This window comes from Gossypium hirsutum, chromosome D13 (genome assembly GCF_007990345.1).
Source record: "Gossypium hirsutum isolate 1008001.06 chromosome D13, Gossypium_hirsutum_v2.1, whole genome shotgun sequence".
Taxonomy (NCBI): Eukaryota; Viridiplantae; Streptophyta; class Magnoliopsida; order Malvales; family Malvaceae; genus Gossypium; species Gossypium hirsutum.
The window spans coordinates 6,846,937-6,864,409 of NC_053449.1; the positions used below are offsets into that span (position 1 = coordinate 6,846,937).

Sequence of the window (17,473 nt, forward strand, 5' to 3'; positions counted from 1 at the left end):
TTAGCCAAACTCATGTTAACAATGGTATAACAGTAATTAATTACTTCATGGATAGAACATCAATATATAAATACCCCATATATAATAAGCAATAACGTATCAAAATATAACAAATAATGGGAATTGAAGAACTCCCGTTTATACAAACGAATATATGTGGAAGAAATCAACACTCATAATTAAGACACAAAGACGACTAAAAAACTTATTAAACCAGATCCAGTATGCAGCAGATAGAAAAAAATGGGGTATTTCAACGAGTAGAAGGAGAAGGTGGTGGAGAAAAGAAAGGAATAGAGGGAACTGCAATTGGGATTGTGGGGACTAAGGGAATGCTTGGCAGAGGGGCCAGTCCTCTTGGAAATGTGGTAGGAAGTGGAGGAAGCACCCCAGGATTTGGGAGATTAGGGAAAGATGGCAATGGTGGAGAAGAGAAAGGAATAGGGGGAATTGCAGTTGGGATTGTGGAGACTGAGGGAATGCTTGGCAGAGGGGGTAGTCCTATTGGCAATGTGGTAGGAAGTGGAGGAAGCGCCCCGGGCCATGGGAATGATGGTCGGGATGGCGTTGGGAGATTAGGGAAAGATGGCAAACTTTGTGTTTGAGGCTGCTGCAGAAGGTGACGAGTTGCTACCCCAACATCAATGCTTGCAAATGACAAAGCCATCAAGAATGCTAAAGCAAAGCAATTGAAAGAGGCCATTTTTGTTAAGAGATTTCGAAACAAATGAAGCAGATTAAACAAAGTTCTTTATCTGAATAGTTGTGAGTGAGGAAAACAAAACATGGTATTGAGGTTTATATAGGCATTGGAGCAGTGAATAGAAATCTCATGCCCTAAACAATGCCCCCAAAACAGAATAGCGCCACGTGTTTTTTATTTTTTCCATTTTAATTGTAATTCGTTTTTTAAATGAAAATTTATAATGATTTGGATTAATTTTTAACTTATCATCAACGTTTTTGTTTATTTTTATTTCCTATTAATTTTACCAATTCTTTAATTAACAAATTTACAATAACTTGCGTTAACTTTTTATATTTTATAATTATTTATATATATTAATTTTAATATTTCTCCGATTAACATATAGTTTAAAATTTTAGTTACAATTTTATTCAAGATTTAAAAGAAAAAAACACTTATATTATTAAAAAAATGAACTACAACTAAAAGAAAAAAACAACATGTGGCATAACTTTATTAGGGATCTAGGTTTTTAGTTGAAACTCATTTTTTTTTATAAAATAAAAGCGTTTTTTTTTTAATTTGGATAAATTGTAGCTACTTTTTCAAACTAAATTATTAATTGGAGAAATAAGAAAATTAATATAATATAAATATAAAAACAGTTATAAAAAATAAAAAATTAACCCCATGTCATCTTTTTTTTTTAATTTATAGAATAAAAAATTAATATAGTCGAAGATTAGACTAATTTAATAAGTTGAGTTTTGACAAGTTAATTATTACTTTTTACTTAATTCTCTATTAAACAAAAAAATACTAAAATAGAAAATTTGATTTAGGGAAAAAATTGAGTTTCTTGGTTTAGATTTACTTTATATCTGACCCTTTTAATTATATAATACTTAAATTTATTATTTGATTTATCTATAATAATAAATTAAAATTCTAATCCATTGAAAATGTTAATTGATTGGTTTAATAATTCAGATTTAATTGAAGTATTTTTATTTTCTATTAATTTTAAGTCTTTTACCGTTAATATATAATTTGAAAAATGAGTTTTAATTTTTTTATTAAAAATGGTTCACAAATTTATTTTAACAAAAGAAAACGTTTTTATTTTATAAAAGAAACAAGAGTCAATAACTCGTTTTTTTTTTCAATTTGACTTTTTCTTTCTCGAGTTGAATAGAAAATTAACTTGATGAAAAAAGGAACCAAATTAATTTACTAATCAACTTCTCGAAACTTGGAGTAGCCCAATCCACAACTATACTGATTTTAAACTATTTTATAAATAAATAAAAAAACATGATGATTAGGATTAATATTTTATTTATTATAATTATTTTATTTATTATATTCTATTAATTTTAATATTTTTTCTATCAATATAGAATTTGAAAGTTACTTACAATTTCATCCAAGATTTTAAGGAAAACACTTTTATTTTATTAAAAAATGAATTACAACTGGAAAAAAAAAAGGCATAATATTCAGGGACGCAAATGGGGGAAAGGATTAGGAATTTTCATTCTAAATAGTATACTTGGATGAAACTCATGTTAGCATAAATGAACGTTTATAATATAGGGCAGTGGAAAAGATCAAACATAAATACCTCTAATGCTTGAATCAAATGTCAAAATCTAAATCTTGTGACACCACCATCCAGCACGTCAAACCACCAACGAGGGCATCGAATTTAGCCATATGAAAAACTGAAAATTGCCAAAGTCTTCTAAGCACTTGAAAACCTCACTAGATGGTGTATAACTCCTTATCTTTGAAATGGATCTGCTTTCTTTTTGTTTTGTTTTTTGGTGCTTAGGGACCTTAAGCTAATTGGTATTTATTGTGGTTGTTCCCCATAAAAAATCATCAACTGCATGTCCCACTATCTCACATACAAAGGTAGTTCCCACTAACCACCATGCAACATGAAAGTGAGAGGTAAGGGAAATGTGGGAATGGCCACACGAACCACAGCAGTTCCAACATTCTCCATTTGGTTCGTATTGCCCATGAATACTTAAAGTTGAAACATTACATGAATCATGGCGATATTTTCTCTTAGAATTTGAGTAGCATCTTCCATGTATCATAATATATCATGTCTCCACGTTTTAGCCCAAATTCCTTAATGAATACACCCAATGTTTATTTCAGGTCCAAAATTTAGTGACGTTTCTAGAAATAATCAAATTAATGTGCGCACAAAATATGAGAAACATCAAACTTAACAGAGTTTTTTTATAATCGTTCTTATAACAAAAACTTACAAGGTGGGAGCAAGTCTCATAGTGACAACATGATCATTAAATTTTTGTGGTGGCATGCCTTTAGTCAAAGGATCAACTACCATTTACCCAATGTTATTGTGCTCAATGACCACTTTCTTTTCTTTAACAACTTCCCTTATGGCTAGATACTTAATGTTGATATGTTTACTTTGACTTCCGCTTTTGTCATTCTTAGCCATAAAGACAACAACTGAATTGTCACAATATACCATCAACAGCCTAGAAATTGAATCCACAAGTCTAAGCCCAAAAATAGAACTCTTTAACCATACTCCATGTGAGGTAGCCCAAAACATGAAACAAACTCAGCTTCCATAGTAGAAGTAGCAGTTAAAATCTGTTTGACGCTCCTCTGAGATATAACTCCGCTAGCAAACATAAATATATAACCTGATGTTGATTTACGTGAATCAACATAGCCGAAAAAGTCTGAATCGGAGTAGCTAATCACCTCTAAATTTTCTAATCATTTGTACATAAGCATGTAGTCTTTTGAACCTTTAAGATATCTCAAAACTTTCTTTGCAACTCTCAGTGGTTAATACCTGGATTACTCCGATATCTTCCTATCAAGACTATAGAGTAGAATATTGGAAAAAAATGGCTTGATTTTCCATTGATTAAGAAGGAATATATATACACAAATTGGGCAACATAAATAGGAACTATACTAGAATTGGGGATTACAACTAATTACAAAATAGAGAACATCTTTGGGAATTAATTCTCTAATATGCCTCTTCAACATGTAGCTTTGGGAGAGACACCAATCTTGACCCTTAGTTCTCGGAAGCGTTTTCATGGAAGTGGTTTGGTAAGAGCATCGACAAGTTGATCTGTTAAAGAAACATGAGTAACATGAAAAGCGTTTGATTGAACTTAATCTTGAATAAAGTGATAGGCAACTTCCACATGTTTCATGCATGAATGAAAGACTGGATTAAAGCAGAGGTAAGTGGCACCAACATTGTCATAATAAATAAGAGGCTGTGTAGGAAGATTGACTCCAAGCTCTGTGAGAAGAGAATAGATCCAATTTATTTCTAAAGTATTAGCGACAACTGATCGATACTCAGCTTCTATGGATTACCAAGTAATTGCGTTGTTTTATGGATGACCAAGAAATAGGATGACATCCAAGATAGATAATATAAACACTCATAGAGGTATAATCATGTTGCCAGCTTAATCTACACCTAAGAAGGCATGAAGAGAAAGTGGATTTCGTTTATTAAGAAATAATCCATGAGTCAATGTGCCACACGTATACTGAAGTAGCCGCTTTGCAACATTCCAATGTTTAGATTTCAGGCGGTGCATTATATGGGACAACTTGTTGATAGCATACATTATGTCTGAGTGAATGAGGCAAAAATATTGTAGACTACCAGCAATGGTTCTATATTCTTTGTAGTCAGTCAGTGTTGTACCTGAATGAAGTGTGAGATTTCTATCGGTAGAAAGTGGTGCAGCAACAGGGTGTGCACTAGACATTTTTGTTCGGGCAAGAAGACCAGTGATGTAGCACTTTTGAGTAAGCAATAGACCAGACGGAGTGGTGAGAACTTCAATGTATAGAAAATAAGACAAGGCACCAAGATCCTTAATTGAAAAATATTGTGCTAGGAGATCAATGTAGCATTGAACAACATTAGTGTCGGTACCTATGATAACAATGTGATCTACATAAAAAAGTAGATATATTGTAGTGGCACCTGAGTTGAATATGAATAAAGAAGTGACTGCATTAGACTTTATGAACCCAGACGCAATGAGGAATTGGCGAAGTTCAAGGTACAAAGGCCGTAGGGCCTGTTTAAGTCTATATATAGCTTTATTTAATTTTCATACATGTGTTGGGTTGTCTCGATCAACAAATCCCGGAGGTTAGGCCATGTAACAAGGCATATTGTTGTTGACTTGAAAATTGGACTAAAGCTGTCATGATAATCCACACCATGTAGCTGATGAAAACCTTTAGCAACTAGTCTAGCTTTGTACTTGTCAATACAACCATCAACAAGTCATTTAATATGAAATATCCACTTATAGCCAATAAGATTCTATTATAAGAGGATGGAACAAGGTTCTAGGATCCATTCTGAACAAGAGCATCAAAATCATATTTCATAGCTTGTCTCGATTTGGGATCTTTTTGGGCTTGGTTAATAGTACAAGGCTCAACATCTAATGATTGATTAAGGATAGCAATGAGATTCATCTTGGTTAGGGGTTTGTGGATTTTTTTTGCTCTAATGATCATGGGATGAGTATTTTGATGGATGGTTTAAGTTGTGGTTGAAGTAGATGAAGTTTCAGAAATTGTGTGGTTCAAGCAATAATGAATCTGTGTCCAGTTGAAGGGAGATTTGAGGACTAAGGTGAGCAATCGATTGGTGAGGAGGGTTAGTCAAACGTTTGGGCATGTGGTGATGGATGTTGACATGGGGAATCCCTTTGTGGAGACGTATGTTGGAAAAAAGGGTTTGGAAAACGTAGTGGAAATTAAATTTAAGGAAAAAATAAAATTTTAAAATTTTTTCCAAAACAAGATCTTGGTTGTAATATCTAAAGTAATAAACACATATTAAAAATTGTACCTTTTCGATTCGTCTAGGATGAACGCTTCAACCGAGTAGTCTTCTTCGTTATCCTCAAGCTCAAGTTTACCGAGTGTGGGTTCGCTTCAAATTAGAAAATTTTTCACAAAATTACTAGTGAGGTAATTTTGTAATTTTTCTAAACTTTTGGGTCAAGTTGTAAATAAAAAGATATCTCTACAAATTTTCTGGAATAATCTCTTCACAGAATTTTCTCTTTACAGCCTTCTCTTGAATTCAAGTGTGTGTAAATAATGATCCAAGACTCTCAGGTATAGCACCCTTACGACACCCCGATTAGACTAGTCTAGCCACCGGTTGGACCGTCGACTCAGTTTCACATTTCGAGCCCAATTCGACCAGTTTTTGGGTCTCGATTTTGGGCTATCGTGCCTAATTTACGATCTCAAATCAGTTTTCAAGTTCAATTACCCATTAGGTCAATTATTTGACTTAAAAATTAATTTCAAAAAATATCATATTAATTTTAATTCATTTGATTAATTTAATTTTATTTGATCAAAATTAATTTTTCAAAAAATCTCTTAGAGTTTCAAAATTAATTTTTCAAGAAAATTATTTAATCAAATTCTCTAGTTGAACAATTCTCACAACCACCTAATTTAATTTCGCATCGAATATATCGACTCAGTTAAATCATTTCCAAAGTCATAGAATTTTCTTCTAATTCAAATGTAGTCCGATCGAGCTTTTGTAGAGCTAGCGGAGGGACCAATCGGACATATATAATTAGGCTCTAGTGATTGCAATTATGTCCAGAAACATCATTTCGATAATTCGCAATTACTTAATCATGGAGTCAATCCACAAGAAGTACAATGATTGGAAACTCCTTATTGTATATTTTTTACAAAAGCAATTCATCTAACTGTTTTGTCCAATGATCTCGTCATGTGTATGTTACCCTCATATGATATCCTTGATTCTTTTAAGTGAAATCCATGCACTCAATACAATCTTATTTTATCTCATTGTCACCATTGTGTCTTCTTAATATTTAATATGATCACTGTCAACAAATGATTGTGAGAAATTACTCGTTCAAGAACAAGTATCCCGTGGCCACGTTCCATATTTAACAATCCAACAATGCCATTGAAAGGATATCATTAACTCTTTAACTGAGCTATGAATTCCATTGTTGCTAGTAAGCCATGTTATGCACAAACCGTGTACCCAACATACCGGCTATGGGTTCTATCATCTTTAGAGTATAGGTCTTCACTTATATCAAAGCACATGAGTTGCATACGCATGGTTAGTGGCTAGCTCAGGATTTAGTAAATCACACCATGAACGTCACAAGTGAATTAATTCACAAATGAATTCAGAATTAATTCATCTTGGGTCTAGTCTAATGTATCATTCTACCAATAAATACATCTATGTCTCTACCTGTGGAGTCAACTGCTCCGATAACCAAGACTAGTCATTTCCCCAATTGGAATTGTAGACAACATAATAATCCTTCTCAATATTTGAATCAAATGCTCACTTTGATTCTTTTATGGGATTATGGACTCATTTAGATTATCTACTAAAGTAAGTTGTCTTTCTCACAATGTAAACGTTATTTACAATGCCATTTATCTTTAGTTTGAAATTTAGACAATCAATGAACTAATATTTGATTGTCACAATTTTGCTATGCATGAAAAATATAAAAGACATAAATACAAAATACATAATAGTGAAATGTGAAATTAACGTTATTTATTTATTCATCATTCAAATAAATAGAAAGCAATTACATTTTTAGTACAATATATGCACATTTCCGAACAACGTATTGAGTGAGCTACATGAAATGGGAGGAATTTGGATTGGGGGAAGCCATTTAGAAATGATCTCTGGAGTGGTACGAGATAGATGGGACTGGTGAGTAGTAAAGGGAAAGGAGTTTTCAAGAAATTTGACATGACGAGAAATACATGTTTTAGAAGTGGACAGATCAAGACAAATATAGGTATTTTGTGTGGAAGAGTAACCAAGAAAAACACAATGTGTGGAACGAGAGTCAAGTTTATGTTGAAAATAAGGATGAAGCCACATATAACATAAGCAACCAAACACCCGAAGTTTAGTGTAGTTGGGTGGAGACGCGAACAGTTTTTCAAAAGGAGATAAAAGATATAGTGTAGATGTGGGCATACAGTTGGTGAGTGACCTACCACCAAATTTAGTAGTTAATTCGGGTTATTTCTGCACTTAAGAAGATTGTTTCCTAGGTATTTTAGTATCTTATATTATGTTTTCGGTATTGAGTATTTAGGATTAAATATTAGTAAAATAAGTTTTTTTAACATATTTTGTGAGTGTTGTGACCTATTAGGTCATCATGGGCCTTAGGTAGTGCTAATATGTTAAATTAAGTGTGTAGGTTGATGATTTATAGGCCCAATTAATGTGGGAGCAAAGGACAAGTGATGTACAAGCTTTCTGAAACGTCAAAGCATGAAACGAACCAAACAAGGTGAAATTCACCTGTTGTGTCGTGCCATGCAAGGGCTTCGGTGTGAAATAGGTCAACTTGCTGCCCAATTATGTTGGGGTTATTTTTTCGCACAATCAACTTTATATGAAAGCCTAAGACGTGCCGAAAACCTAATTTGGGCTACCAACACTCATATAAATAATACCTTAGGGGTTTGATGTAACTAAGTCATCTTAGACACAATAAAAAACCCTAGTAGTTTAGGAGTAAGATTAAATTAGTTTTCTTTTGGCTTTTCTAAACTCTTTGTTTTTCCTCTTGGAAACGATTTCAATTCAAGAGTTCTTTTATATTATTAAAGTATTTTAGTTTATTTCTTCTTTGCAATTGACATATTTCGTTTTCTCGATCAAGAGACTTACTACTATGTTCTCCATTCGATATCAATCTAGGATTATTCTAATCTCTTTTCTCTTTCGATTTATTCATGTTCTTTACATGTTTATTTCAATTAAGATTATGAATAACATGAGTGGCTAAATCCCTTAAGGGAGATTAACGAGTGGATAGGGACGTGATTAATAGAGGATTTAGGGTTTCCTGAGAGGATTAGTTGGTATAGATTACGTGTTCTTAAACCCTAGGCTTGACAACCTTAGGAAGTAATCATAGGTTAGACGAGATTTAGAGATAAGTTGAACTGAGTAAATCCTAGTTTATTCTGGTTGAGCAAGTGAGGTCAGGAGATAAGCGAGTATCAATTAATCGATTAATTAGCTTAAGGCTTGGAGGTAATAATTAGTTAATCGATAGCTAATCCACCCTAAAACCCTAATCTGAAGTTAATTACAAACCTTGAAATGAGTTAATCTTCTTGATCGATTTTATTGATTTAAGTTTTTTCTTATTTTTATTGTTTATTTATTTAGTTATTTAACGTCTCTTATTAATCCCTTTTTATGATTTGTTGTAATATAGGATTTAATTAATACTATTTAGATTTATTATTGTAAAATGGTTTTTATAGATTTATTCTACCTTCCCTTGGATATAATTTTTGAAGCAAACGACTCCTCTCTCATTGATTAAGAAGTCTTCCGTCGATCCATCTTCCACTCTTTTTAGGTGCGACAACAACTCAATATCCTATGGTTTTTTATTTTTATTTCTTCCTCCAAGTTCGGTTTAAATTACAATTCAGTTAGGATGACTCCATCATCATAAATGTTCAATTTTGTGAACATTGCCCTTAGTTCCATTTTTTATTTTTTTCTTAGGGCGCCTACTACAACATTTTCCTTTCTTGGTTGGTGTTCAATTGTGCGATCGTAGTCTTTAAGTAGCTCGATCCATCTCATTTGCCTTAAGTTAAGTTCTTTTGGGTTAGGAGATATTTTAAGCTCTTGTTATCTATGTAAATTGTGCCTTTTTCTTCATAAAAATAATGTCTCCAAATTTTAAGTGCAATTACAACAGTAGCTAACTCTAGATCATGTGTAGGGTAGTTGCAATCATGAGTTTTAAGTTGCTTTGAAGCATAAGCGACCACTTTTCCATCTTATATTAAAACACAACCAAGTCCCACATGTGATGCGTCACTATAAATAACATATTCTTTTCCTGATTCGGGTTGGATTAGAATAGGTGCTTGAGTTAGAACCGATTTTAACTTTTTGAAACTATTTTGTTCTTCATCAGTCCATTTAAAGGTCATGTTTTTCCTTAGCAATTTAGTTAAAAGGGGGAAAACTAGGGAAAAGCCCTCCACAAACCTTTGATAATATCCTGCTAAGCCTAGAAAACTCTAAATTTCCAAGACACTCTTTGGTTGATTTCATTCTAGGATTGCTTCTATCTTCTTTGGATCTACTTGGATTCCTTTGACAGATATAATGTGACCTAGGAACATGACTTTCTTAAGCCAAAATTCACACTTGCTAAATTTTGTGAAAAGTTTATTTTCTCGTAAGATTTGTAAAATGATCCTCAAGTGTTTGTTGTGCTCCGTTTCAAATTTTGAGTACACCAATATGTCATCAACAAATTGGTCAAGAAAAGGTTGAAACACGAGGTTCATGAGATCCATGAATGATGCTGGTGTATTTGTTAATCCAAATGGCATGACTAAAAACTTATAGTGCCCATAACGAGTTCTAATAGTTGTTTTGGGCACATCCGCCTCTTTAACCTTCAATTGATAATACCCCGATCTTAGGTCTATTTTGGAAAATACAATGGCACCTCAGAATTGATCAAATAAGTCATCTATATTTGGTAAAAGGTATTTATTTTTCACAGTTAACTTATTTAGTTGGCGGCAATTGATGCAAAGTCGAAGTGATCCATCCTTCATTTTCACGAATAGTACTGGTGCACCCTACGGAAAAATACTTAGCCTAATGAATCCATGATCTAGCAACTCTTAAAGTTGGATTATTAATTCTTTTAACTCCTTTGGCTCCATATGATAAGGAGATATCGACACTGATATGGTTCCTGGCATTACCTCAATTCCAAACTCTACCTAGCGATCTGCATGTAACCCTGGCAATTCTTGGAAAAAAAATGTCGAAAATTTCACTTAACGGTTTGGATGTTGTTTACTTTGGGTTCAGCACTTTTAACATAGGCCAAGAATGATTCGCAACCCTTGTTAGCCAACTTTTCTATGACCATGGCTGAGATCACCTTGGACAAGTAATTTCTTCTATTTCCTACCATGACAGTTTCTTTGTCGTCTTTAGTTTTCAAGATTTCCCTTTTCAAGGCAAAATCCAAGTTTACTTGGTGCTCCACCAACTAGTCCATTCCCAGAATAGGGTTCCCATAAGAAGCAAATAAGGTTTGCATATTACTACATGTAGGGTTCGCATAAATAACATATAGGGTTCACATGCATATTCATCCTAGGGTTCACATAAATATATCAAAAGATCGCATACTAAATCATATAAGGTTCTACATATGGGCTCGCATATAGGGTTCGTTCATATCTACTACAGTTCACCTAATGGAGTTCGCATATATAACAATTTATATCAGGGTTCGCACATATGAGTTTCGTATACATGGGTTTACGTATAGGGGGTTCACCGATAGAGGGTTCGCATTCAAGGGGGTTTGCCTACAGGTTACTTACTTTCTAATACTTCAATTAATCATACATAATTGTTTAAGTTTAGATCCCACACCTGTTTCAAAGACACCAAAAAAAACTTAATTTGGATATAGAGATAGACGATCTACAGGTAGGAGAGGGACGATTTTGAAAACCTTGAAAATTTTTTGTTGAAGATTTACTTGGCAATGGAGGATGAGAGGAATAACTGTGGGAGATTTTCTTGAAAAATTCTCTAGATAAAAATTCATTTTTTTGTGTGTGAAAAAGAAAGATAAATTACATCAAATCAATTGCTTAAAAGCACCACACTCTTTATCATTTTGCAATAACTCTAAAATTTCCTTAGAGGCCTCATCAAAGACCTGTAGACTTATTTCAACGTCAGGCTAAGTTTAGCCAATCGATCTGCAACCAAGTTATATTCTCTCAACATGTGTCTGATCTTCCATTGTCCTTCATCTCTCATCAATCGTTGAGTCCTTTTGAGCATAGTAATACCTGGATTCTCCAATCCAAAATCAGACAAGACCTAGATTACCTCAAGGTTATTAGACAAAATTATAGCCTGTCTATATCCTTTATCTAGTAACAGAAGAATTTCATCAAGCATGCCCCATACTTCAGCCACAAACGGAAAATAATTACCCAAGTAGTGATTAAAGCCCATAATCCAATTGCCAAAGTGATCTCGTAACACACCTTCTGTAGCCGTGTTGCCTGTATCTCTGGCCACAACACTATCAGTGCAAAGATAGACCCACGTATCATTAGAATGCGTGTCGTATCCCAAATTGGAAAAATTTTTCTTGCCTCCACTGAAATTTAATTCGAATTGACAGGACCAACTAAAAGAGACTTTGACCACTTCAATTGCTAAGGCTTTAAGTATTAATTTTTGAAAAAAAAATCTAAAATTAAACATAAATAAATACTTGTAAGTATTAATTCTAAATAAATTAATAGATTTTGGTTTTTTTTAAATGTATCCAAAATGTTTAATTTAGATTATTGAAATTTAAGGTTTAGAGATTAATAAAATTTATAGTATACAGCGTATTTTGATATTTTATCTATACATAAATACTTATATTAAGAAATGTTTAGGATTATGACACTATTATCGTATCTGTTGATTTAGTCTTTAAAATTAGTTTTATTCTATTAAATTAATTCATATAAAAATTATATTCTCTATTTATGTATGGAATATTACTTCAATTAATCATTTCAATATTATTATTTGATGAGAAATTAATTGGTACATTATTAATAGAGTTTTTAGACTTTGTAAGCAGAGTTAGGGAATTGACAAGTGTTTTATAGAAGTATAGTATTAGGGGATTGACAAGTGTAATTTTTTTAAGGATACATGCTTGCTCAAAAATTTCTTAAAATATTTATGTACTCTTAATTTATTTTTAATTTGCTTGTGTAAAATGATTTGTTATGCAACTTTATATTAATTTAAATGTGCTACTTGACAAATTTATTCAGAGTGTGACATAATTATCACTAATTTATATACTAAGAATATGATATAATTATCACTAAGAATATAGTTTACAATTACATTGATACACTATTAATATTTATTAATTTCCTTAAGGTTAATATTTGCAAATAAGAAACTTAAGAAATTTGTTTATTTAAATTTTCAAAAATATTTACTAATTAATTTCTATAATAGATGTTTTAATTCTTTAATAATAGTGTTTTATTTCAATAATTTCACCTAATAAAGATTAAAGTGTTATAAAAAATAAATATTTAACAATAGAATGCGTTATGCCTTATTTATCATTTTACACATGCAAACTTTTAACTAACAGTTAAGTTTTACCAAACACTTTTAAATAAATAATTAATAGAATCAGTTGATCAAATCAATTAATCAAATCAACCACTACGATCAGAGTTGTCAACTAATTGTCAAATAAGATATATTAATTAATCATATCAACCACTACAATTAACAATCAGTTCTCAACTAATTGTCAAGTAAGATATATATATATATATATGAATGATAATAGGGAGATTGACTGGAATTATGGTAATTAGAATATTTTATTATATTACCTTTAATAGTTGGTAATGTTGACCGTAATTACAGGTTATATAAAAAAACATTTTATATTAAAATGTTTATAAATGGTTTACATATATAATTTGTTTGAATTTTTTTTAGTTTTTTTAAATGAAAGTTGACTTTATTTTGTTCTAATGTTAATTGTTTGCTTATATAAAGTGTATTTATTATTGCAGTTGCCATCATATTACTGCACCAAATGACAACATTTAAACTGTGTCACATATGATTTTTTTAATATGATTTTTTTTAATAGCATAACAAATATATTTATTAAAATTTGATATGAAAATTAAAAATTGTTTTAGTTTAAATTATAATATATATAGTATTCCTAGTTCAAGTTTTATTATAGAAATTTTTTATTAATTATAAAAAATAAATATACTCTAATAATCATATAACTTACTTCGCAAATAAAATAGGTTTTTGGTAATTCCCTAACTGAGTTATGACCTGAGCGACACCAACTCAATAAGGAGCTCTATAAATAGTATAGATAAATCATTTTTAAAATACTAAGTTAAATAGGTTAAAATATGCTCTACTTTTTACACTTTTTGTATATTTGAAATTTTAGATTCTTAATTTTTATTTTCAAGAATCTAATCTTTTTTATTTTTTTTATATTTTAAAATCTAAGTCTAATAGTTAACACCGTTAATATTTTCGTTGGTGTGACATTATAATAAACTTGAATTTAATAGAAGAACCTTAATTGTGTTAATATTAGAATTTATATTTTTAAATCTGAAAAATAGAGAGATCAAGGCTCCATTTGATTTTTAAAAATATTTTCTATTTTTATTTTCCATTTCCATTTTCATGGAATAGTTTTTATTTTCTATTTCTTAAAAATTGAAAAACGGTTTGACAAATAGAAATAAAAATTCCGTCCAATAAGGAAAACATGTTTAGTAACTATTTTTGTCTAAAGAAATAAAATAAAAAATTTACTTATATAAATTCGAACTAGAAAACCAGATTTAATACAATAAAAACAGCGAAAAATATAATAGTTTTGCGTTTATATGAATTCAAATCAGGGTCAATTAATGTAAAGTTAAAAATCATTTTTTTCATCATTTTCACTTTTACAAAGTATTTTTAGTGAAAATAATAAAAATTTTATTGTTTTCTAATTTTTACATATTTTCATTTTCCAAATTTTTTTTAAAAAATTTTAAACATATACGTTTTCTTTAATGTTTCCATTTTTTAAGAAAACAAAAATAAAAAGTGTAACATACCAAAAAAACTAGGTTAAAAGAAACTGAGTTAGTGAAATCAAGAGTGATTACGTTCTGAGTTTGAGTTAAGATTGTGGAATTATGACAAATGAATTAATTTGATTCAATGATTAAGTGTTTTGCTTGTGTGTGAAATTTTAGGTTTAAATCACATTTATTAATTTTTTGTTATTTTTGCTTAAACCCTTATCCTTGAACATTAATTGGTTTATAAGTTATTTGTGTCAATTAATGTTAATTTAGTGGTAAAATTTCAGCTTACTTTTTAATCTTGTGTTCGAGTTTTTGTTAAAGCATTAAGGAAAAAAAATTTTATGATGTTTTTGTAAAGTAGTTTTATTTTTTTATTAAATAACATTTTAATTTAAATTTCCCTATCCCCACGTTTCCCCATTTTGTTCCCACTATTTTAATCATTGATTTTCGTCACTTCCAGTAAAGGATTTTTTAATTTGTTTCTTTCTTTTCTATCTTTTTGAATATTTGCCTACTATTCATTTGACTTTTGGATTTTGTTACTTGATCCTATTGTTTTCACGAGGTTTGGTGGTGGTTCAACCCCTGTACTTTTGCGAGTAAATGGGTTCTGCTGGTTTTTGTTAAGTTTATGATTGTTATATTCCTATCTTCTATAAACGTGGGTTAATCTTGCGGGGTCTTCGTGGTTAGGTGTTGATCAAGAAACTCGGGATTTCCCTCTTGCAACTTAGTTGTGTTAGGAAATTATTGTGGGTTTTTGGGTGAGTTTTTGAATGCTCGGAGGTTTAATTTTTGGTTTGTTAACACGTTTGTCTGCATTTATGACCGAGTGCGTTACTTTAGAATTAGTAAATCGTTAATGAATTAACCGTATAAATGGTTATTTTAGGTTCTGGGAATATTTTGGTTGAATTCGCATAAGAAAATACCTAGGTGTGTAACAAAAAATCCGAAATTGTACGAATGGCGAAAGCTAAAAACCATGGCTGTCGACGCCACACGACTTTGTGCCAAGCCATGTGGTAGGTCGTGTGAGTCACACAGGCGTGTGTCAGACTGTGTGGTAGGCTGTGTAACTTACTGTTTGGGAAATAGAGTCACACGAGCCGGAGGCAAGGGCATGTGTCCAAGCCGTGTAACTCACTGTTTTGAAATTAGATTCATACAAGCCAGAGACACGGGCATGTGTCCAAGCAGTGTGAGAGAATTTTTGGGTCTTGAGTCACACGGATGTGTGCTTGGCCGTGTGCTAGACCGTGTAACTCACTGTTTTGGGTCACATGGTCGTGTGGTCATTGACATGAGTCACACGAGCGTGTGCCAAGCCAGGTGGGCAACATGGGCCAAACATCCAAGCCGAGTGAATCCACACGAGTGTGTGGGTCAAAATTCTAAAATTTTCCCTAGGGTTGTAATCTTTGTTTGGATCGAATGTAGGCCTTCCGTAGGGTCCGTATGATCTGTTAGTGTATAATGTAGTTTTGCTTGGGATGTGCTTAAGGTATGTGATTTATTTAGGTATGATCTGTGCTCTATTAATTTTGATGGTACATTTTTGTGTTTCTTTGTTGGATGAGAACATGTGCTATCCGAATATGTTGATTTGTTTGATACTGATTCTAATATATAACCATGTATGTGACTCCATGACAATCTAATATGATTCACTGAGATTTGATAAACCTGTTCTGCAAAACGTGGATTCTCATGCCTTCTGTTTTTGTTATTATACGACAACATGTCCTACATGCTTATCATTCTGATTATGTACATGCATACCATGACACATTGAATGGAGTTTGGGATGATGTGAAAGGAGGAAGTTTCTGGCAATCTAATAATCTGTATTATCTAGAGTGTTATCCACAATTTCTGTCTAGCAGCTTTTTTGCAACATAGTGGCTTGACCTAATATATCTGATCTAGCAGTTTTAACTATAATTCTGGTAGCAATGTCCACAATTTATCTGTTGGTGTGATTTGGTTGGACGAGTTCTGGGGAACTCTATTTTGGTGTGTAGCAAAGTTGGGTAGGAAGGTTTCTGAAAAATCTGCATTATAATATTCTGAAAAAAACTGCATTTGCATAAACACACATTCTTTGTTCTGGATATATTATTGTTATGAAATTCTCTAAATTACTCTAATTTGTATATTGTGTTTTGGATGATCTCTGTTTGAATTTAGTTATACATTGAGTTTTATAATTCACCCTTTCATTTTATCTCTGACTGTTCAGGTAACCTTTTGACTTAGAATCGAACGATGTGTGGAAGCTCAGATTGGTTTCGCACTTAATGTAAATATGGTGATTTTCGTAATTATTTGTTTTGGACTTTTGGGTTTGAACTCATTTTGGGTTTAGTTTAATTCGCCGATAATTGATATGTCAAACGCGAAACTGCAAAATCACTTAAGTTGACAGGATTTTGGTTTTCAAAACTAAAACTCCGAAAAAGGGTTTCCTCCACAAATTAAGTAATTTCTTAAGTGTTTTTTTGTAAACGAACAAATCACTTTCAATGACTATTGCCATATTCGTATGTTTCTAAACATATTTTGAAATTGCATAAAAAGTAAAAGAGGCTTTCTATATGTTAAAGGTGTTTATTTGCTATGGTTTGTTAATTAGGAGGTCCTTATAATGTTATTAAACAATTAGTATCTTGAGTGGACCATTATGGACATATATTAGTTTATTATTATGTTTTATAATTAAGGTTAAAATAGTGAGTAATAAAATAACATATAATAAAAGTACATGAAAAAAACAAAATAAGCCATGCATTTGTTCATCCATAGCCGAAACATCAAAAAGAAAAGAAGAACGAAAAGAAACCTAGGTTTGGCACTTTAGAAATTCAAGTTAGAACAATAACTAAAGAAATCGGATTTGGATCGGGGGAAAACAAAAATAATCGAATAGTTATTTTATTTCATCCATCTTTATCTGAGGTAAGTTCATAAGTAAATAAGTATCGATAA

At 31.5% G+C, this 17,473-nt stretch overlaps 1 protein-coding gene across 1 annotated transcript; it reads left to right on the forward strand.

Annotated features, from left to right (window-relative positions):
- The first annotated feature begins 224 nt into the window (after positions 1–224).
- On the forward strand, positions 225–605 carry LOC107919399 (41 kDa spicule matrix protein-like). The gene has a single exon (XM_016848872.2). The coding sequence runs from the start codon at positions 225–227 to the stop codon at positions 603–605; it is 381 nt and encodes a 126-aa protein (XP_016704361.2).
- Positions 606–17,473: the final 16,868 nt, after the last annotated feature.